A 25,072-nucleotide genomic window follows, 5' to 3' on the forward strand; every position below is an offset into this window, starting at 1 on the left:
ATACTTGATTTATTTTCTTATAAAACTTATTTTTACCCAATAAGAATCAGTCCATTGGGAAACACCCAATTGTTAGGTGCAAATCAATTTTATAAGAAAATAAATCAAGTATAGAATTAAATAGATTGATATTGTAGTATATTTAATAATATCAAGGTTAGTACCCATAAGTAACATGTCATCTACATATAAAAAAAACAATCACATGTGAATTATAAGAAAATAAATCAAGTACAAAAAACTGAATGAGAAGTTAAATTGAAGCATCTATTGGCAATATGACCACGCTTATTGCAGAATTGACAGATTATCAAATTAGATGTAGAGGTGGAATCATGGGACCGGGGCTGTTTGGCAGATGTAGGAGTTGGAAGTAAAACAGGTGTAAGAGAGGGTAAATTTGGTTTGAGAAAGCGGTAGGAAGAAGGAAAGTGTTTGGCCAAATTTGCAGTCGGTGGTTCAGGGTCAGGATGTTGTTTTTCGTATTGAAGAAGGATGGTCTCATGATCAATGATTTTATCAAACAATTCTTCGAAAGGTACCACAGAATCCCTAGTCCTCATAGCTGTAATAAGCTCTTTGTAAGCAGGGCCAAGACCACGTGTTGCATAGACAAGAAGATCAGCATCACTCGGAGGATCACGAAGAGTTGTGAGCTCATCTGCAATTTGTTTGATAGAGACAAGAAAATCAGTTACAGAAAGAGAACCACGATTAATCATGGTCAGTTTATCCTTGAGATGAATCATGTGGGTAGTGGATCTCTTAGCATAGAGACGAGAAAGACGATTCCATGCTTCATGACTTGACGTGGTAGAAGAGACCAAGGGAATGACAGCTTCACTTAGAGATGCAAGAATGGCATGAAGGATGAGTTGATCTTGTCGGCGCCACGGAAGATGATCAGGATTTGAAATAGTTTTGTTGTCTTGAATCATTGTAGGAGCAGGACATGATAGTGTGCCATCGAGATACCCAAGAAGATCTAGTCCAAAGAAAAGAGCATTGAACTGAGCTTTTCAGGAGAAGTAATTAGATTTTGTAAGTTTGAGAGGCAACTGACTGGCAGCATTAATGGTGATGAGATTTGGGGCAGAATTTGTAGATATAGTAGCAACAGAGGATTCAGGTGCCATAGCAAAGGGAAGAAAAAAATAAGTGAGAATCGAACTCGTTAGAAGAAAGCTCTGATACCATAAAATAACTCTATATTCTAAATGTTCTGATTGTATTACCCATTCATTGTGTTTTCCAGATTACAATATATATAGCTATTTATAAGTTACAGTAGATCCTATAATCAAGGAAGTTACAGTAGAGGTGATAAGGGAGTAACAATAGATCCTATTTACAAGGAAATAATAAGGCAATGGGTTGTTATAACAGCCTTGGAGAGATTCTAGGAGTTACTGAAGCTGTAAGGGTGGAGCTGAATTGTGGAATCGAAGATAAGGTTGTTGGGGTTGTTGAGGCCATTGGTGTTGCCACTTTTGTAGGAGATTCTGTTGAGCTAACACTAACAATCTTTCTGATTCGCAAAACAGATCCAGTGTGACAAGATCATACTTCGCATGTAAAACTCTCCTACTCTTGGATTCCCAAATTTAACGATCAGGATCATGTGTTTTTTCACGAGTCACCAGATCTTGACCTAAGGTTGGGTATTGTAGGATCATCAATGGGTCGGATTGCAAATGGATTGATGCTAATTGGGCCTTAAAATCTTAACCCAAGCTTGCCCGTGCAATGGCAGGGCCGTGACCCATAGAAAAGTTGGACTGCTTTAGCATCATTTGGTTGAAGACGTTTGTAATGAATGTATATAATAAAAAGTTTAATAGTCTAAAGAAAAGGACTTATTCATCATCATTAAAGCCTTGTCCCAAAGATTATGAGCCAATTAAACAAAAGTTGCACCATAATTCTATTTTGTCTAGAGCTACGTCTTCTATCATTGAAAGTGTGTTCTTATCTACTTTCACAATTTTCATCGATGTCCTTTCAAATTTTCCTCTCTTTTATAACCGTCAACTCGCATATTTCTTTTAATTGGGTTTATAATCAACCTTTATCAAACATGTCCAAACCATCTCAATTAGACTTTTTTACGAGATCAATGATATTATTGAATGTGTTGAAATCTGTAGTCACCAAGAATAAGATCTCTCCTTTGAAGAACAATACCAATGTAATTCTACTTGAGATCGTATTGTGACAGCGAAGAGTACTATTACCTTTTGGAGAAGTTGTTTTAAGACGAAGAAATTTAGAAGTGAAGGAAGAACAAATAGCTCAACTCAAGTCTTGAAGAAAATAGAAAATATGAGAAATAAGCCGAAAACAAGAGAGATTAGAGGTACTAGAATCTAAAATCATTAGATGAAAGAGGAGAAATGGGGAATTTTTTTTTATAGTAGATGGGCTTTGGCAAGGACCAAAACCCATAATTGGTAATGGAAGAAGGATTTGAGGAAGAAAATGGACTTGGGTCCAGTTGAAATGAGGAGATAGATGGGCCTATGCTGGGCCAATAGAAGAAAAGAATGGTCATCTTTGACCAACACTTGTTGGTTATGATTGAGATACTCTGACCTTCAACTTCTTGCAAAATCTATGGCTTAACCTATTTAATTATTTAGTAAGATTTTCGACTTATTTGACAACCCATTGATTTCTTTTCCTCAAAAAAATTCTTTATTTTTCCCACTTTAGCCACAAAATTTTCTGAATATTATCAATAAAATTCTTTGATAAAGGCCAACCTATTAAAGCACCAAATGGACAATTTATCAATCAATCACTAAATAAGGTAACATTTTTAACCTTTAACCTAAATTTTTTATCTCGGTCAACCTTCAAATCTCAAGAACAAGATAGGGTTTTAGCTATGGAGGTTGAAGATGATAGGTTTTGGAAAGAAACCCTAAGACATCATTTCTTAATCACAAATTTTTATAAAATTTTCCCAAACTTATCGTATTAACCAAAGTGAACCCTAATCAATGATTGCTGAATTCCAACTTGGTTATGATGTATCCCACCAACAAAACCAATAAAATACCTTGAGAAAAGTACTTAATATGTCCTAGGATATAAATGTACCCTCTCAAAACTGAGAACTAGACCAAACAGATAGCTTTGGGTCGGTTTGGCCCAGTTTGGAATAAGTTGTGGTTCGGTTTTGGGATTAGAAATGGAGAACTGGTCAATTTGGTTCGATTCTAGGTTTAAGGCTTGTACAGAGCCGAATCAAATCTTATATGATAAACAAATAATTATTCATTTATTTAAGAATTATTTTAGGAGCTAAGATATGGATTAATGACTTCTTTATGGATTAATTAATAATTTTTTTATAAATAGATTAATGATTTTTTTTTATAACTAGGTATCCTTGTAGAAAGCGGACCGAGCCTCTATTTGGACTTTGCTAGTCCATACTCCATTGTCTTATCCAAGGATGCCCTCGCGGGTGGCTCCTAAAGAATTAATACTCATGTTGGGTATCAAACTCATGACATATGGGCATCAACTAGATATTGGTCCAAAATTGCCATTGAGCCAATCCCTCAAGGTTATTAGTGATTTATTATATGAAATTTTATATTTATTATTTATTTATTTTATTAAAAATATGTCATCTCCACCTAAGTTTATAGGATATTGGCAACCCATAGAATCGAATCAAACCAAACCAACTTTAGTTTGGTTTGGGTTGGTTCAATTCTATTGGCATTGTGGTTCGGTTCTAGTTGTTATTCAGTGGAACCAACTTATATATGTTGTTTTGATTTCAATTTAACCACAAACCGAACCTAGTTGCACCCCTACTTACAACAATCATTCTTTGGCCTCGGGGTGAAAGTTTGAATCGAGTCGACTCAACCAGGTTTTCTACTGTAGTCAGACAAGTTTTAAAACAATGGTTGAAATTACATTAATGCAAAATCCTTCTTAATGCAGTCAAATCACGGGCCAGCTTCAACCAACAACTGCAAAAGATTTTAAATTTGGGGGGTTGGAATAAAGTTTTGAATTTTAGTGGGTGGGGCATGTTCATGATTAAGTTGCGCGCGGATATAGTTGATCTTGTAACCAAACAGTACCTCAGTGTCAAACCTTTAAAGACCAAAATTTATCTTCAATTTATTAAATTGAAGATAATTACAACACTATTTATAGAAAAGAATTATGTTCCTTGTAAAACACAAAAATGAATAAAACATGAAAATTTACTAAAAATTGAAAAAACGAGCTTAGCAATTAAGGAAACAAATAATACTAACCCTAGAAGTAGGTAAGATTTGACTGTGACTCATTTCGAATCCTATAAGTAAAGTCATTGGCAAAATAAAACCTTTCTAAAATGGCAAATTTGCTGAGAAATTTTTTGAAAGGAAGGAATTTGACATAATAGTGAGAAGTCCCTAACAAAACATGGATTCTAAAGATCTCGACAATTCCATTCAACAATGGGTGCCATTGCATAATTCTAATTTTGGACCTCGTGATTTTACTAGTGCATTTAGGCTTTCCACTTGGACTTTTGGCCATCCAAGTGCTTCAAGAAGTCTTCTGCCACTTGTCCTACATCGACCTTGATCATGGTTTATATGAGAGACTAATATAAATGATTGAAATACCTCATCTATAACCATTAACTAAATGTCTTCATATCGTTAGAAATGATCCCACATTCTTCTTCGAGTGAGAGTTGGAAGTAGGGCTGCAACTTAGGTGGGTCAAACCCAAACCGGTTGAGTTGAACCCGACATTGGGTTAGGTCTGGGCATAGTCAACTTGGGTGCAGTCTCAAGTTCGGGCAACGACAAAAAAATACTTGACCCAAGTAGGGTTGGGTTTGGGCATAGGTATCAGCCCACCTGATTTTCTTGAATCCAAGGTTAATATGATTATAATTTAAAAATATTTCTTATATCTGGATTTCTTTCGCACTCACAATTCATATTTCAATATGTTTACTTTTGTTTATTTATATATCAAAACTAATATGATTATTTTCATTAAATAAATAATTACTTTATTATTAATGCTTTCATTTAAGTATAATTCTATATTGTCATACAATGATTATATTACAACTTTAAATATTTTTATTTTGTTATTCTTCTTCTCTCTTCTCTAAATTTTCTCATAATTTTATGTATATAAAATTTTGAAATATATTTTTAGGACAAATATTTATAAATTGTAAGTTCTTTCACATGACACATATCTTTGAATATACCCTTATCAATACTTGATTAGCTAGTATTACCAAGGAATGAATAAGCTTACTTGGTTTGGGTTTGGGTTTGGGTTGAGAATTTCATGCCCGATGTTGGCTTGGACACGGGTTGATCCCTAACCCACCCCAACCCGCCTGAGTTGCATCCCAAAGTTTGAAGCAATTCCAACTATTTTTATGCCAATTGTATGGTTAAGCAATTTTCACTACTCTCTTTCTGCAGGAGTGAGAAGCATTGTTCATCTACTTCCAGTACTCAAGTTAACGGCGTAGAATATTCTTAATCTCGTTTAGCTTCTAAGTTTTATTTTTCAACGATTACTTGTAACTTTGTTCTTCCATTTTACAAAATGATTGTTGATCAATCTCTGTTATTATTTTTCAAAATTTCTTAGTCACTGATCGTGGTTATGTTTACTTTAATGGTCATTAATTGATTAGTCTCTAATTTTCTTTAAAAATAAAATAAAAAGTACGAGTTTGATAAGTCGTTAATGCCTATAGATCGTAAGTTCAATATCCAATATGAGCATTAATTCCTTAGGAGCCACCTACTTGGACACACCCTCACTTACCCGGTGCGTGTGATGTGTGGCGTTGCACGTACCCTGGGACTAATCCTTGGACAAGACCATAGTCTATGGACTGGACAAAACCTAGATACAAACCTAGTCCCCGGTACACAGGGATACCCAGTTATCAATATATACACATAATCACTGATCACTAAATATTGTTGATCTATTTTATCAAATGGTTGATCATTTGGAATTTTTATTATGTTTTGATATATCTAATTTATTAAGTCATGATATTGCTACCTTATGTTTTAATTTTTATCAGCGAGATCACAACTTTTAGAATAAAATACATGTGATCTCACAATCTCATGTTCAGGCATGTTTTGCGAATTAAAATAAATTTATAGTGTACTGAAATGGGAATTCTAACAAAAGTCGTGGAAGTTTTAACAAATTTCTCTTAAATTTTTTGGTACATTTTCAATTCTAACATTAGTTTTTGAGAACTTAGTCAAAGTCCCCCCAATCACCCTACTTGGCCTGGCTTCAAAGGATCTAATTTCTTTTGTAATCCAAATACTATTTTTGATTTCTGATGAGCCATAATGCCCCTATCAGGACAACTAAAAGAAATGACTTTTGAATCTCTAGTTCCGTATCGTCACAGTTTCATGTAGTGTAGTTACGTTCTGAATTAAAGTTGAATTCCGTGTAGTTAGGGAAGTTAGGATAGTGTCAATGTAATTGAACTAGTTGCGTAATCCAAAATATTGGTTTTGTTATGTTTGGCTTTTGTCTGAATTTGGTTTCGGACTTATTTAAATACCATTTTTAACAAAAGATATCAAAATTTGGGAGAGAAATCTTAATGAGAGTGGAGGAGAATTTGAAATTTTTTACAAAATTCAATCGATTGGGTTCAATCGTACATGCCTCGTAAGATCTCATAATTCCTATAAATGGAATAAAATCAACCGAGTTTCAAAAGAGTTTTTAAAACTATGATTCAAACATTGTGAACCACATATTTCTTCTTTTGTTCAATGATACAAAATGTTTAAAAAATATCTAAAACAAATGGTTTTGATCTAAGGAGGACGGTCCACCCGGATTGTAATTATTATAATAAATCTATTTTGATTTTTAGAGGATGAAAGAGTCAAGGAATACTGTGGTGGGCCCTACCCACTTGGGCAGAACATGTGTTTGCCATTTAAAAAATCTATTGTGGTGGGACCCATGACATATATTTTATGTCAGAAGGGATAGATTTATCTTCCTTTAGAAGTAAAGACATGAACAACGTGTGACCATTAAAACCCATTAAAAACTAAGAGTCAAGGAACACACACCTAATGTTTCCACCTTTGACTCTTCGTCTATCTTAAATGTCTAAAAAATCTATAAAACACGCGTTCTATTATATAAATAAAGGAGTAGGTGCCTTGGCGGCATGTGCAATTCACATGTATTTCAAAAATTGGGATTTATAAAATTATTTTAAAATTTTAAATAAATAATTTAGTTTTATATAATAATTTATCAATGACTATTAAAGGGGTAATTTTTGTAATTTTACTTATTAATTAAGAAAATTTTTAATTTGCACAATTCAAATCATGGTTTTAAATCTCGTTCGAGACTGGGTATCGCCCACGAAAGGGATGGATATACATTACGTCTCACATGTGCAAAATCTAGCAAGACAAACAAGTTAGCTTAAATAATATTTTGAAAATCTCGTCTGGGATAATAAAATTTGTCTGAGTTAATTGGGATTTACATATTTTATTTAAAATAATTAATTTTTTAATTTAAATATTTATTATATTATTATATAAATAAAATTTTATTTTATTTCTAAACATCTTTTAATCTATCTTATTTTCGAAATCATGATTCAGACCATGAAAAAGACATTTTGATAATTTTAAGAACTTAAATAATGTGGTTATGGATATATGGAATTATAAGATCGATTATATTTTGGGGATACTTTTGAAATATTTAATTTGAGAGTTGCTAATGGCACCCCAACTTTTATTTATTAGACCTCAATTTTTTAATTTATTTATCATACCCTAATTAAAGATTAAAACACGCCCTTTAAAGTTGCAAAGGTTTGTCTCAAATTATAATCTCACCATTACAAAACATTATGACTCTCGTTGAAATAATTTCAATAGTCGTTTACAATTATGATTAGGCTCATATAAAATTGTAAACCCAAAAATTAAAAAACAAGAGAACTTCTATTAGCACTCCAACTTTTACTTATTCTCAAGAATTCATTTATTTTCTTTATTTTTAATTGGGGGTGTAATAAGTAAAAGTTGGGGTGCCAACAACAACTCTCTTGAATCTTGGTGTCAACAACTCACTATACCACCTTATCTCACTAAACGAGCATATCCTCTGTAAATCGAATCTCATGTAGTCCATATCAATGTTTGAGGGTGTGTCATGTCATCAAGATGATTGCATTCAATCGTTTAAATATAAGAGTACAATGACTCTCCATTCTCAAACACTTGATCAAGGCACACAAAAAAAAAAGCTTTTTTTTATAATAATAAAAAAAATTCAATTATAATCTAAACCATGAATCCAAGAGGGATGTGTTGTTATTTTACTTGAATGTGATGCTCTATGAAGTGTAGGACAAGAGCTACAGAGAGCTACATGAGAAATGGGCTACAAAGGATCTGCTCCCCTCATTATAATAGAAAATATTTTATTTTTCTTGATAAAAAAATTTATCTCAATTTACAATCCTCACCTTCTAGATTTATTGTGTTGATTGTGTTATTATTGTTAATGTTGAGTTTTTTTTATAATAGGAATTTATAGAAGGAAAATAACATAATTTTAAAACTCAAATACTCAACTCCAGTGTCAAGTAAGTCGGTCTAGTTGGAAACTTGTGAGTTGATTTGAATAAGTCAAATAAAAATTTCTCTCCACAAAAAATTATATATAATCAAGTGATTGATCAATCTAGTTTATGATCAATCAAGTGCATTTTTTAAGTGACTCATCCGTTTCATCTGATATTGCGTCGAGTCACATAGAAGTCTAACTAAGTTGAGTTGACTTGACCAAGATTTCAAGTTGACTTTACGAATATTAAATCATGACCAATACCTCAAAGAAGGGTTGAGACACTCCATTGAACACATGTTTTGGATTTCTCAAGATATCTTGTAGATCACATATCTAATTATAAGCTTTAATCACTTTACACATCTATCTTTCATTATTAGAATCGTATTAAATGTGGGTTAGGATAAAGTGACTCATGAAACATGATTCATAATGTCTAAGACCTCATGGGAACATTAGTATTCTTTATCACATTCACTTTTAAATTATACCTCTATATATTTTTACAATTTCTCATAGTCCATCGGCACGTACATCCTCTTTGAGGTTAAAAGGTAAGAAAGAGAATCACAATAAAGTTGGAGGGATAATGAAAAAAGGACAGTAAAGGAAAGACAACAAGATTAGAGATCTTGAAAAGAAAAGTAGAAGAGGAAAGACAATAAAGATAAAAGTTATCCATTATTGTTAAAGTAATGTTTCAAAAAAAAATAGTAATCTTACTTAACTACTATTTTACAAAAAGGCCATCAAAGTGGAGCACATCCAAATTAGTGGGTCCGGAGGAACAATGATGATTGCTAATCAAGTGGTGAGTTTTGTTTATTGTATCATCACTGTCATCTCCGTACATGCATCTTATTAGTGGGATCATATTTTTTTTTTCTTTTACCAATGGAGATTATGTGTTTACACAACTTTTCTTCTAAATATATTTTTCAGTGATTTAGGCATACCCCACCAAATTTGAATATTTCAAACACCCTCATATTTCCAAAATGATGACATGTGTCCTTGATCTTGGTCCTTTTTAATAGAGATTAATTGAAAATGATTTTATAATTCCATGTTGTACATTTAGCAAAAATAAAACTTGAACTTTTTTTCAAAAATCTTTTTTTTTTTTTGATAACGAAGGGTATTCTTGCCAGCTTGCGAGCAACAAACTAGTCCCTATGCCCTGCACTCAGGCTATAACCCACTACGTGAAGCGGTGCATGGCCACCAAGGTTTTTTATTTTTTATTTTATTTTTATGAGTAGTGGGATTCAAACTTGAGACCATAGAAAGAGCAGATTCTTTGGCCCTAAGTCGGTACCATTCAACCACCCCTTTGGTGGTTTTTTTCCAAAAATCTATCAACTTGAAGCTTTTCAACCTTTGCAATAAATTATTTTGAATAATGTTGAAGTGCCTCCAGATTAGACCTTACATTGCACAACCCTAGTGTGATAGTGTACGAGTGAAAAGGCATCTATGATTTCTATCCGCTTTCATGTCAAGATGTGTGATATGAGGTCCAATCAAGGTCACTCCAACACGACTCAATTATTTTTAATCTATTCAATCTCGTTTTCAATCCATCATGGTAATTTGAAGGCTAAAATATATAGGATCTTCAGTTTGATGATGGAAGAAAAAAAAATACTTAAGAGGTTAGATGATTAGTTTTGTGAAGAAAAAATTGAGGATTTTTTAATTGACACTTGACGAAGATGAGGGCATGTAGGTCATTTTCTCTTTAATCTATTGAAGATAACCAAAATCAAGGAGACATGTTATCCATTTAAAACATAATGGGATACATATTCATCAATTAGTGGAGTATATTTGTAACACCCCATGACGATATTGTTCCTAGTTAGACGCCACGTGGGCCTGGGATTTTGTTCCTGAGCTTTCACCCAAAAGGCCTCGTCATGGTATATCCAGCAGCCCCCACTCAAAAGGCTAACTGATCAATTCTACCTAGGCAATGTGGGACTAAACCTCTCACCCTGAGACTGTGTTCCCAGGCTTGGGTCACACCCCCTTTGGCTACACACGTCCTCATGTGAGTCAGGCGATCCCCCCACCACGCAGGGGTCAGGCTCTGATACCACTGTAACACCCCATGACGATATTGTTCCCAGTTAGACGCCACGTGGGCCTGAGATTTTGTTCCTGGGCTTTCACCTAAAAGGCCTCGTCATGGTATATCCAGCAGCCCCCACTCAAGAGGCTAACTGATCCATTCTACCTGGGTGATGTGGGACTAAACCTCTCACCCCGAGACTGTGCTCCCAAGCTTGGGTCACACCCCCTTTGGCTACACACGTCATCGTGTGAGTCAGGCGATCCCCCCACCACGCAGGGGTCAGGCTCTGATACCACTGTAACACCCCATGACGATATTGTTCCCTGTTAGACGTCACGTGGGCCTGGGATTTTGTTCCTGGGCTTTCACCCAAAAGGTCTCGTTATGGTATATCCAGCAGCCCCCACTTAAGAGGCTAACTGATCCATTCTACCTGGGCAATGTGGGATTAAACCTCTCACCTCAAGACTGTGCTCCCAGGCCTTTTTGGTGAAAGCCCATGAACAAAATCCCAGGCCCATATGGTGTCTAACTGGGAACAATATCGTCATGGGGTGTTACAGTGGTATCAGAGCCTGACCCCTGCGTGGTGGGGGGATCGCCTGACTCACACGAGGACGTGTGTAGCCAAAGGGGGTGTGACCCAAGCCTGGGAGCACAGTCTCGGAGTGAGAGGTTTAGTCCCACATCGCCCAGGTAGAATGGATCAGTTAGCCTCTTAAGTGTGGGCTGCTGGATATACCATGACGAGGCCTTTTGGGTGAAAGCCCAAGAACAAAATCCCAGGCCCACGTGGCATCTAACTGGGAACAATATCGTCATGGGGTGTTACAATATTTAAAGAGAATTGGCATTCATACCCTAATTTTTACTTATTACACTTCAATTAAAAATAAAGAAAATAAATGAATTGTTGAGAATAAGTAGAAGTTAGGGTGTCAATAGAAGTTCTCTTGTTTTCTATTTGCTAGATCTATACATATTTTGGGTTTAGAATTTTATATGAGCCTACTCATAATTGTAAGCAAATTTTGAAATAGAGTTATAATGTTTTGCAACGTTAAGATCATAATTTGAACCTTTGCAACGTTTAAAGAGTGTGTTTTAATCTTTAATTAAAGTGTGATAAATAATTTAATAAATTGAAGTGTAATAAGTAAAAGTTAGGGTGCTAATAATAGCTCTCTATTTAAATTACCCTATACTAAAATTAAAAAAATTTCCACTAGGCTATTGGACTAGTAAATGCACTCACTTGAAAATTCTTTCCAAGATCTTTCCAATTACATATCTTATTAGAATGCTAATAATTTGACGGACTTTTAAAGAGCGGATTTGATGCATGCTAACGTAGAAACACATAACTTATTATAAAATAAAATAAAAAGAGTTTCTCTCTCCTACCTATAGTGTAAAAATGAAACTTTCAGATTTGATCACCTTGTGGCATTTAAAATCATGATCCGATGAAATGAAGTTGTAGAGGATAAAATTATATGAAATTTAAAATTTAAAAAAAAGTTATTTTTCACCGTTGAATTTTATTTTTTAAATGTGGGCGCTTGAAAGCCGTCCGTTTTAAACACCATAGATCAAACTTGAAAAATAATTGTTTTTAATTTAATTCTTTTTTAATATGATTATTTTCTTGCAATCTAGATATCTGTGTTGTTGGATTGTCAATGTGGGCCCTAAGATTCTTTTAAAAATTTGAAATCTAAAAATATAAATGTGAGGAGAGAACGGACAAGTGAGAATTTTTTTTTTTTTTAATAAGTTATGTACTTCCACATCAACGTGTGTCAAGTCATATTATCTGCACTCATCTTATTAATTATACTAGTGGTTTCATACGAAAGGACACATATGTTATAAAAAATACTGAAGATAAAAAAAAAAAAAAAAAGGATATTAATTTTAAAGAATTAACTAATAATTTATTTTCCATTGAACATATTTAATGATATTTATTAATTTTGAATTTTATTATTATTATTATTCATAAAATAACTTAAAAATAAGGTCATACTTTGAAATCTGTACTGAGCTTGACAGATTTGACCATCCATTCCATTATGCATGAGAACTCATATTATATTAATTTAGTATATTATGTACATACATTACACACGTGCTTATTGCTAACTTGATTATCTCTTTATCTTCTTTCTTTCTAGGTTTTATTATTCTTTTGTCGGCCGGCTACAATAATGATATAAAAGTTTGAGCGACCACCACTTGCCACTTGCTACTATTTGGGACCACTTTTGGAGTAGCTTCCTCTGCATTCCACCCCTCAAAAGTGATTTCACATTTTAAATTAGGAAAGTAGGGTTTGTTTGCTAATTTTGCATTTCAACTTCTTACTTCTCATCTTCAACTAATTTTATATCTTCAATGTTAGTACGTATTTGATGAAACTTAAAATTTTGAATAGTTTTTTTTACAGTATTATCTTTATTTTTCATAAATAATTAAAAAATCATTTTTTTTTAAATTATCATTTTTTTATTTTTTTTTGATATGTTGAACTATCTAATGTTTTCTGAAATTACACTATGGTCCAACATTCTAGTTTCTCAACTCGATAAACCGATGGATGGTCCAACTATTTGTGTAAGGCTATTGTAAAATTTGAAGTTAAGATGTTGAACAAAAACTATTTGAAAATCTAGTGTTTAAATTATTTAGGATAGGATTTTTGAAAAATTATTAATTTTTAGAGAATATTCATAAATCAATTTTATTTTGTTAATTTTCTAATTTTTTTAATATAATTATTGAAATATTCAAAGAAGCTATTCCCTTAAAAACACAACCCAAATACCTTTACAAAATTTACAAAATGACCATAATCTAATTCGAGTGATTATTTAAAAGAATAATGATAAAGTGACTTCAGGCGATGAAAACCTTAGATTGCACTTCTTGAGATGAAAGTAGATAAGAATCATAGATGCTTTTTCACTCATATCGCTTGAGATCACTCTAGCCCGCCAACTGATACGAAAAAATGAATGTGTTCTACACACAGTTGACATGACAAGTGCATAGAAGCATAGATCTTTTTCTTCGAGATACACAAAGAAAAAAGATCTACGATATTGTGCACTTGCCACATCAACCATCATTATCACGTATGTTTTAGTTTGTCTGCTTATCATTAGTCTTAAAAATCAGGCCTCGAAAAATATCGCATCATGTTCTTGGTTATCATATAGACAAAAATAGCAGAATCAAAAGTCAAATATCATAGTTAGATGAAGTGATCCAAATATTTAACAATAATAATTAACAACTATCACTAATGAAATTACTCGTTAATCACAACAAAAATAAGAACATGTATGCACGCTCAAAGCGTGATCTTAATGCTGACAACATAGTTACTGTAAAAAAAAAAAAACAAAAAACAAAATCCAAATGAAATGCTCATCAAGAAATTGCTTCAAATGATTATATTTGGAACTCGAATGGCTTCGCAGCCAGGCCGAGCCATTGCGCCTTACTTTCCGAAGGCTTGGTGTTAGCTGAAGCTGATCTGTTGTTTACTTCATAAGGTGCTCTTGCAGTAATCCTGAAAAAAAAGTTTCCGAGTCAACTCTGTAGCTCTACCGAGTTTGTAAACAAAAAAAAAAATTTATTTATTTTAAATCTAAATTACATACCTATCTTTCCTCTTCTCCAAGAATCGATGAAGAGAAGCTTTTCTCGCAATTGGTAGATCTGAAATACAGAAAAATTTAAAACAAAAGTTAATTTGAAAGCTCTTGTTAAGTTAATCAAATTAAGTTTTTAAATTTCTCAATAATTGAATTTTGAAGGGGAAAAAAAAATTACCTGAAACATTGGCTTGAAGAGGCGAACTTGGAGGGAGATCTGATCCAGAAGTAGCAAATCCAATAGAGACTTTCTTCTCGTTTTCAGAATTATTAGAGGCAAATCCGCTTTGGTTCTGAGAATTTGCTTTGCTTGCTAAAAGCATGATTTCTTCCGCCTTTTCGACTGTAAATTTATCGAACACAAGAACTTTCCCGCCATAAAATATTGTCATTGGGGCAGTTTCGGGATCTGTGTTTGATCTGTTTTTCGCAAACATAGCAAAAAAAAAAATAGTTTTATTTACGGAATTATGACAAGTTTTCACGTTTTCTACGTGCATGTATTCTTGTGTAATTATTAAATTACGAAAATGCCCTGATCTTACCTGAAATCAGATTTCTTTGGGACGTCTTCGGTAGAAACAGAGGGGCCAAAACCAGAATTTTGAGGAAACAAATCCATGGATTTTACGTTACGAGACGAGGCCTTAACGTTTCTTCCCAAAACATCTCCCGATACTTCTATGTTTGGTAACAGATTCTTCGTTGTTGCTGTCTGACGAAACATTTCGGATTTTCCTGAAAATTGAAGAACAATAACAGTTAGATCAAAAGTTTTCTTCAATAAACTGCTTCAAAGAGATTAATAGCAGTTTTTTAGATAATTCTTTGGTACAAAAGAGTGAGATCTACAATTATTTCTTGAAAGAGAGAGAAATCTAAACGAAAATCGATAATAATAATAAAAAAAAAGCAGTACTTTTCGGATCCATATTTTTGGAATTTTTTATTTTTAACATAAATTTATGGAAACAGTAAAGATCTGCAAATTATATGAACTATTATGTTAAAAAAAAACCCCAAACTTTCGGAATGATTCGTGAAAATAGAGAGATTTATAATAGAAATTAGAAAGGCTTCATTCTTAATCTTATTAGCAAGAAATGATCTATTTCTGTATTTCAAAAGTTCAAATTCACATTAAATACATCTCAAAACAGCAAAATTAAGAGAGAGAAAACTTAGGATTTAGACACAAAACCACAAATTCAATCATAAATCATTAAAAGAAGGTTTAAATCTCGTTTTAGAAAACCTAGAAACCAAAGATCCACATCAATCTATCTAAAAATAACAAATTTCTATGGATCTATGAAAAAAAAAAAAAATTTCGCTGAATTTAGACAGAGAAGCATCAATTACATCCAAATAATAAGAAAAACAAACAAGCAAAGAAACCGAGAAAATACCTTTACTTTCTGGATTACAAGTGATTCCAAGATTCAGATCTCCAAAACTTCCGTTCTCCTTCAAATACTGACTCAACAAATTACAAGTTTGCGAGAAATTTGACTTTTCCGGCACTCTCACAATTTTCCGGCCCTGAAACCTCCCGGTTTCTGAGAAATCCGGCGAAATCGACATGATTTCCGGCTTTAGAAACTCAATTCGAATCTCACTAATCGATTAATAAGAACAAATGAACACAAAACTCTCTCGAATCTAGATCTTCTCTCTCTGTGAGAAATCTTTCGCTTGTGGTGTGATGTGTGAAGGAGAGTCTGTTTCTCTCTTTTATAATCTCTTGTTTATTTGTCTGATTTCAATCACGTGTTCTTTGCGTTAGAAAAATAAACAAATAAATAATAGCAAATAATAAGAGGACGTGAGAAGAAGTCTAACAAATTGTCCTTTTCGAACTTCTTTTAAAAGCTTTGGTGAAGTTTACAGTCTCACCCTCTGACTCTTAGGTAACTCTTCTCTCATCGTCTCATCTAGAAGTCGGCAGCCCACTTCAAAATTTTGAAGAACCCTCTATACAATTTACACGTGGCATTTTTAGAGGTGTTTCAAATTTTGACAGGAACGTAGGGACGTTAAATAAATTTAAACGCCACGTGTCTTGAAACGAGGAAGGTTTCTTCAAATATTGAAGCGAGCTGCCCACTTCAAAGTCGGACTCAGGGTATACTTGTATATTTTAATCTAATATTTTAAAAACCAGACTGAACCAGTGGTCCGACCGGTTTTTTAATAAGTTCAAATAAAACCGGAACGTCAAGAGTATCACTGCTTTTTCATGAAACAATTTAAATATAAGGTGATTTAATAAGCACCCCTTGACCTCGTTCTACCATAGAAGACTAATATAAAATGACATAAACACCCAAATCTTGAACTGCTAGCCAATCTCCACAAAACCAATTGTATGAGATAAGATTTTTGGAAGTAGAAGACGATGGATTTTGTATAAGAGATTATATAAGAAGATGAATTGAGACGAGGTCGAATTAATACACTAAAACTAATATACCTTAGAAATCCAATAGCTTAAAGATGACAAATTTTTCATTGAAATCAACAAGGTCTTGGCTTCAAGTTCATATATGAAGGTATTTAAGTAATTTGCAATTAGTCTTCCGAATTAGATCAAGGTCAAGGGGGTATGTCATCCATTCGAGAACACATGTATCAGTTATGCCTAACTCACCTTTTAAAATAATAAGATTTTGAATTACATCTATCTTCAAGATAAAATTTTTGGGAAAGATAATAAAAAAAGATTCTTTAATAATCAAATCTTAATAATACACAATCGGTATATATAAAATAAAATAAAAATATTGACTTGAGGGATCTTTGCATTTTGGGATCAGGTTAATGACATATCTTGATGTTAATTTGAATATCGAGGTAGCACATATCAATCCATATCATAATTAATCTAATTAAATTCAAGCCAATTTGAAACTACAACGTAATTTTCAATCTGGTTCTTCTCGAGAGTACTCCATCAAGTGATTGAATATTTTCTATTTTACCAAATACTAGATGGGTCAACTTGAAACCTAAATTAGTCAATTCAATTTGATGGAATTTCAAGGTGATTTATTATACAAACAAGTTCTTTTAACTTGTGAAAAAAAAAAAAAAAAAACCAAAGATGACAAAAATCGCACTTAAAACATAAAGATTTATGTGATTCGACAATGTGCCTATGTCCACAAATCAGATCAATAACAATTACTTTTACTAGTGAGTTTTACAGTCTTAAAGATCTCTAATAAAATGGGAGCAAAGAAAACGTGTCTTACTGAAAACGAGATTTCATACAAGGACACTGGCCCTTACAACTCATAGAACCCCACTAGAATATGAAACATTTACCCATCACAACTTTCTTTATGGAGGTATGCATCTATAAAAGTGTAAAATTTTTGTGATCAATATATTTCTACTATTAAACATAAAAATAAAAAAAATAAAAAATCTATCTTCATATCGCATCTCATGTTGCAAGTCAAACCTAGTACATTAGACCATGGTTTTTAAACTCGGTATCGCGTCTCATCTCGTTCAGCTCCGATACCGAGTCGTCTTGGACGAGTTTTCCGAAACGTTTGAGACGTCTCGTGAGATAACTCGAAAAATTGTACATGAGATGTAAAACTCGGTCAAAAAAATCACTTTGTGAGTTGGTCTCGTTCAGATCAAATACCAAGTTAACTCGGGCGATACGTCTCGGTCTCGGACGAGTTTAAAAACCATGCATTAAACCTATATTACATAATCATTCCTAAATTAATTTACAAATCTAACCATTTTGATTCGTTGAATTTTATTAGTAGATTTCTTAATTATTATTTTTATTTAATTCTTAGAATATTTTTAATATCATAATTAGCAAATCAAGAAAGGAATCAGGAGACAACATCGTACATACTAATGATCCTTAATGACTCCAATGATTTTCTTATTAAATTGTGTAATAGTTTTCTAATCCAATTTTGACAGACTAACTCAAAAACTCACTTATGACGTGCAAAATTCATAGGTTTTCTTCTCTTAGGATACACAACTACAAATCCCCATAAACATATACAATTGTGTATCCCAAGAGAAAAATCTACGATTCTTGCACATGTCACGTCAGTAAATTTTTTAGTTATTATGTCATGTTGAGTTATAAATCAAAATTTTTTTGCTCAATAGAAATTCGACATCTATCAATCGCATGAACCCGTGTGTATTGAATAGCATCCTAATTTATCAAATTATCTTTGTTAATTATAAAACTACCCTTGCATCTTGATGTGGCACGTCGAGTCTATGAGCACTGTGAGCAAAAAAAAAAACGAATAATAATAATAATAAAAATCACAAATTCAATCAATGAATCAGGTAACTTAGTATTAACACATAGGATTTTCAAATCTTATCGTGTGGTGAAAGGTATTTGTCCCACAATTGGATGATTTAATATTTATATATAATATTAATTAGAATATTTTTATGTTTCTTTCCACTAATTCCACCACTTGCACTAACGGAGTTAATAATAACGGTGGACAGTTTGTGTTGTTTACTTGTCGACTAGAAAAAGTTAATGAAAAGAAATTGAGGTGGGGCCCACAAGCAGCGGCAACTGCACGTTTTCGACAACCAATGAATTAGTGTCACGTGAGACACCAATGCGCGTTGAAAAACTCTTGAAGATTCACGTTCTAACGCGGAAAGGTGGGACCTATATTTACACGTGGAAGAAAATGATTGGTAGTCAGGTGTGAAACATTTTCCTCGTGATTTAGATAGACGACCGGCTTTTGTGTTTTTTTTTTTAATTGTTTTTTAAAAGTCTATATTATCTACTCGTGGCCGACGCGCAACTAACACGAGATTCACGTTCGGTGATTTTGATACTCGACAATGAAACAGGCTCTATTTTCAAGAATATTACAGCTGAGCCACGCTTATCTTATGCACCAACCTACTAACACTAAACACATGTACAAAAAGAAAATTTTTTTTTATTTTTTATTATTAATAAATTTCTTTTAATTGCAAAATTTAAGGAGATTTTTTTTTTCTTCTAACTTTCATTCAGGATTGAAATTGAAATTTAAATATTGAATCCATCGATCACGATACACACATACATGGCTTTAATGATAATTAATAATCCATGAAATAAGAAAACTTTTCGTGAGTATCATTTTTCAAATAAAGCAAGTAAAGTTATAAGGGTGAAGAGTAAAGAAAATAAAATGAATCCCACAAAATTATAAAAGACTTATCCTACAAAATTGTGGTTGATGAGAATGGAGTTGGAGAAAAATCTTGAAGATTAGTCAGTTAGCCATGAGTAACACGGTCCATCTTATTGGCAATGACTTGTCTACCTCTCCTTGGAATGACTTGTGGCACTCCCTGGGGATTTTAATACTTCCTTCCCCAAAGAGCCCATTAATAACTTTAGGATTGGGCTGAGTGCGAAGGTTTCAACCATCACCAGGTAGATAGAGGTTATCAAGTGGTAGAAGAGTTCTTATGCACGATATTCACCAGCTCTTTCCTCAAGTCTTTATTTTGGGGGATCCTCAGACAAGGTTGTTTAGAAAGACAGATCAGATGGTACCTTCTCAGCGAGTTTAGCGATAAAGTCCATGCTAGCTTCTCATTTTCCTTCTCTTATTTGGGTTTACCTTTTTTGGAACGAGAACAAAATTCCTAGGCATAACTTCATTGCATGGTTAGCGATCAATGGAAGATTTAAGACTTTGATCAAACTAAAAGAGTGGGGGCTCATCAATAAAGCTAACTGTAGTCTTTGTGGCAAAATGAGGATACCAATCATATCTTTAGGGGCTGCCCTTTTTCGAGATGGGTTTGAGTTGATATTCTCAAAAAATGCCTCGTGCAAAAAGTCTCTGATACTTGGGCTGAAGAAGTTGAATGGGTTGCGGAGGACTTCAAAGGGAAGTCGATTATTCAAAAGGTGAAACAAGTGGCTGTTTGTGCAGGGAGCGTTGTAATAAAATTTATCAAAATAAATGCCTTGATTCGAAATTGATTATTCGCAAGATTGTTGAAGATATTGGGATCAACTTCGAGATATTGCTAGAAGACATTAAAGACACTGAATTGAATCATGTCTTCACTTATGCTTGTGGCCTTCAAGCTAGTTTTATCCAAAAGTCGAACCAGATCAAGGAATTTGGGCCATTAACTCCAATGGTTTTTTCTCCACGAGTAGAGGAGGGTTTGGAGCAATTATTATAAACAGTAAATGAGAGTTTTTGATTGCTATTACTAGATATGAAGCTCTAATTTCTATCATTTTCTATGAGTTTCGAGGCATTCTCCATGAGATCAAGTTAGTAATCTCTAAAGGATGCTCTAAGATTCAGATCCAATCTGATTCCTTTCTTTCTATCCAAGTCTTGAAGGGTAGGTGGAACCCCCCCGTGGAGTGTACTTCACATGGTCCTTGCTATAAGAAACTTCCTAATAGATTCAACGAAGTATCCTTTACCCACGTCTTTAGAGAGGTCAACAAGACTATTGGTATGCTTGCTTCCTATCAAAATAATTTAGGTTGTACTGAATTAGATTGTGAGTTATTCTCTAGTGACATTCTCTCTGTTATTTATCATGATGTCTGTGATGTCCCGGTTCTTTAATGTGTAGATGGTTTGGGTCTACCTTAACCCTATTGACCTTTCAAAAAGAAAATATCCTACAAAATTATATCAAGTATGAGTCATACAATTGTGTTTCATTATATAGATATCTTTCACGTGAGGGGTCTAAGAAAAATTTTCCATTATATAGAAAGGTGTTTGTTGGGAAAAAAAAGGTAATTCATCAATTTGTATTTGTCATTTGGTGTGAAAAATATGATTTGATAACAAAAATTAAGAAAAACAGTTTCATGGAAAATATAGTCGATTTTCCTCACATGAATTTAACATTTGAGGAAGAAAATCAAATTTATAACTAAGATGAAAATTTATTTCTAAGGATTCCCTAGAAAAATGAATCTTTCGATAATCCCTAATGCACTTGTGTTTTTCCTCTAATCTCAATAGTAGTTTAAGTAGGGTTGCCAATGGGCAAATTCAGGATTGGCTTGTTTTGAACGATTTGAAGATATTTTTTCATGAAAATGAGATTTCAATTGAGAAATTACTAGATATGAGATTAAATTTGTTATTTTATTACAAATCATATAACTATATATATAATACATGGGACGGTTCATGGGATATACGTAAAAAACATATGAAAAATAATGGTTTTTCAAAATATGAGTTAGAAGTTTTGGATTGGGCTGATTTTTGGTGAAGATGATCTCTATGATGAGAAGATCATCCTCACAAAAAATCAGTCCAGTCTGAACCTTCTAACTCCATCAAAAGTTATTTAAAATGTGGACTATCAATTTTTTACCAATAATTTTTAACCACTTTTGATGAATTTTGAAGTTTCAAATTAAGTTGATTTTTTGTGAGGATGATCTTCTTGTCATAGAGATCATCTTCACAAAAAATCAGCTCAATCCAAAACTTCTAACCCATAATTTGAAAAATCATTGTTTTCACATATGTTTTTACTTATGCCCCATGAACCACCCCATAACACATATATACAACAAGGGTGTCAATGGACCAGTTCTTAAGGAATTTAGAACGATAACCATTATATTTAGTTCGGTTCTGATTCTTGTTGGTTCCAAGTCCGGTTCCAAATAAATGGAATTGGAATTGGAACTAGAATTGTCAAAAATCACGGGTACCCATCGTTTCCAATTCTCAAGAATCAAATGAGAAAAAAAAGTATTTCAAATCATTATAAAATCTTTTTTCTTTCTAACTTTTTTTTTTTCAAAAATAAAAAATTTTATCTCTATTAAAAGTAATAAAATTTAAAAAGAGTAACAAATTTTAAGCTTCAATCGATAATTTATATGAAAAATTGAAATTTCTTTAGAAATAAAAAATACCTTTTATAATTGATAATATGGAAAGAAATGACTAAACAAATCAATAACGGGCACCGTGGGTACCCATTAGATAGAACCTAATGGTTTCGGTTCCTATCGGTTCGGTTTCATTTTAGACTCGGTTCTAATCGATTCTAATAAAAAGAGATTTGGAATCGGGGTTTTCGATTTCAATTCCAATTTGATTTCGGCTAAATGGGTACCCATTGACACCTAACATACAATAATACAATGAAAGGTTGGGCTGGGCATTGTTAAACTCTCTCCCGATCAGGGGCGGAGCTAGTAAGGAGCTGGTGGGGGCAATTGCCCCCACAGAACTTTGAGACACCCTTATATTTTCAACTAATTACATGCCCCATTTGTCCCCACTCCCTCAGCTCTCTCCCCATTTGCCCCTACACCCTCACCTCCCTCCAATTTTTGAAACCCCCCCCCCCCCCTCTTTTTAATTTTTTGTTGATGACATTGCCTCCTGACTGGACTTTCTCATCTACTAATTGGAAATGACCTAAATGTCCTTTTCTTTAACTTTTAAACAAAAACCTCTGAATTTCTCCTTAAAATCATTTATTTTCAAGTTCTTCAACTATACAATTAACTATAATTTGCTCCCACTACAAGAAAATCATGGCTCCGCCCCTGCTCCCGATGTTTAAGGGAGTGAAATTTTTTTAACAGCTTTACCTTATTAAGGCCCTAAACTTTATTTCTCTGAGAGAGCCAAGTTGGCTTAGAGGGCCAAATCAACATCCCTAAGTCGACTAATAAAAAGTCTAATATATTAATAGCAAAATTTTAGGAGAAAAAAACTGAGGAAATTAATAAAACAGCTATATATATTTTGCTGAAGTTACTAATCATGTTTTTAACTATTTATTAATGGTTATATATACTTGATGTTATAATTATTTTATTTCTGTGCGATCATTTTATAGACAATTTGACGAATGTATTTATCTTTATGCCCTTGAGTTGTTTATAGTAGGGGTGGCAATGGGTCAGGTCGTGTTGAGAGAAAGGTATTAAAAAAATTTACCAAACCCAAATCCGATCCATTTAATAATTATGTCAAAAATTTAAACCCAAACTCAACCCATCTATAAATAGGTATACCTGATGTGATCCATATATATCATGTTTAATAAAATTCTAATTTTTGTTAGAAAAACTATGTTCTTTTTCCACCACCAAAAATAAAATAGCATAACTAAAAATAAAGTCACATAACCAGAAACCAATATCCACCAACATAAATTAAGTATTAAAACATAAACTAAGTTTTATTACCACAAATGGGTAATTTAAAAAAAATTAAATAATTATTGATAGATTTAACATTACACATTAATGATAGAATAGCTAAACGTGTTAAGACCGGTTGATGCCCCTAACCAGTAGGGGTGCACATGGTTCGGATTGGTTCGGATTTTGGTAAAATTGGAACCGAACCAAACAGATCGGTTCTACAAATTTGAAATCGAACCAATCCAATTACCCTATAGAACCGAACCAATCCAATCCAATCTTGGTTCGGATTGGTTCGGATCGGTTCTCGGTTCTCATACTTATTGACGATAAATACCTTCTTCCTCAATCCAAGCATTCTATCTCCTCCAATCTTCAAACCTTAAAAACAAATAGGACTTTTTTTAAATGTGGACTTTGGGATAATAAAAAAATTAAAGGAAGAAGAAGAAAGAAATAAAAAACTGAAAATTTTATTTTTTAAATAATTTTATATATATATATATATATATATATATATATATATATATATATATATATAATTGGTTCGGTTTTCGGATTGGTTCGATTCTATTATATCATAATCCGGAATCGAATCAAATTAATCGGATTTTTTTTTCTTCGATCCGTACCCGAACCGTGTGTGTGTTTAATCCGAACCAATCCAATCCAAAAGCTTCGGATTGGTTCGGATCTCGGATTTACCCAATCCAATGTGCACCCCTACTAACCAGGACCCGACCCATTTAATAATCGTCTTAGATGGGTTAATACTATTATGACTCAAACCTAATTAGACTTGTCCCAAACTCATTAATTTCATGTCGTGTTAAGATTGCCGCTCCTAGAATATTGGTTTAGATGAAAGATAGTAAATAGCAAATATGACCATACAATATAATCCTTCTAGTAAAAATAAATAATTACAAAATCAACCCTTTTCACAAACCTTTCCCCCCCTCCCTTTCCTCAAAAAAAAAGAAAAAAAAAGTGTTAAGACATCAAGAATAAACTCTAGAGTATATACTTTTCCTCACTTCCAGAAGGGAAGCATTCAAAGGCTATAAAGAGAGCCAAACATTTTTCAATATATGAGGATCATCCTCACAAAAACTCAGTCCATTTTGAAACTTCTAACCCCAATTTACAAGTTGAAGAATCGTGAACCACTTTTGATGGTTAGAAGTATTAGAATGGGCTGATTTTTTGTGAAGATGGTCTCCTCACCATATAGATCATCCTCACAAAAATTCAGCTCTTTACGAATCTTCCAACCCATATATTAAAAAATGTTGACTCTCTTCAGGACTTTCGAACGCTTTTCCTTCTCGAAACTGTTAAGTCTAATATAAATCCATCCCCCAAAAAAAAATGACTACAGAAAAAAGCCATTTCAAATTTTGCAATTGATGGGCTAAGTATTCAAAGAGACATAATCCACAATTTGACCAATCTAGAAACAAATGGGAAGGAAATTATTGTCTTATATTA

The 25,072-nt window shown here is 33.1% G+C and overlaps 1 protein-coding gene across 1 annotated transcript; it reads right to left on the bottom strand.

Moving 5' to 3' along the window:
• Positions 1–13,957: 13,957 nt before the first annotated feature.
• On the bottom strand, positions 13,958–16,108 carry JAZ1 (jasmonate-zim-domain protein 1). Its single transcript, XM_086433821.1, has 5 exons — positions 15,801–16,108; positions 14,937–15,129; positions 14,570–14,811; positions 14,398–14,455; positions 13,958–14,306 (listed from the first exon to the last, which is right to left on the bottom strand). The coding sequence occupies exons 1-5, from the start codon at positions 15,973–15,975 to the stop codon at positions 14,186–14,188; spliced, it is 789 nt and encodes a 262-aa protein (XP_086289947.1). The 5' UTR covers positions 15,976–16,108; the 3' UTR covers positions 13,958–14,185.
• Between the last annotated feature and the right edge of the window lie 8,964 nt (positions 16,109–25,072).

This window comes from Akebia trifoliata, chromosome 1, assembly GCF_017979445.1.
Source record: "Akebia trifoliata isolate Shusen 1 chromosome 1, ASM1797944v1, whole genome shotgun sequence".
In the NCBI taxonomy this organism is placed as follows: domain Eukaryota; kingdom Viridiplantae; phylum Streptophyta; class Magnoliopsida; order Ranunculales; family Lardizabalaceae; genus Akebia; species Akebia trifoliata.

Excerpts from the sequence above, each read along its gene's own strand:
- JAZ1 (XM_086433821.1), bottom strand. The coding sequence starts at position 15,975 with ATGTCGATTTCGCCGGATTTCTCAGAAACCGGGAGGTTTCAGGGCCGG. Across the intron at positions 15,130-15,800 it reads TTGTAATCCAGAAAGTAAAG|GAAAATCCGAAATGTTTCGT; the intron begins GTATTTTCTCGG and ends TTCAATTTTCAG. Across the intron at positions 14,307-14,397 it reads TTGGAGAAGAGGAAAGATAG|GATTACTGCAAGAGCACCTT; the intron begins GTATGTAATTTA and ends CTTTTTTTTCAG.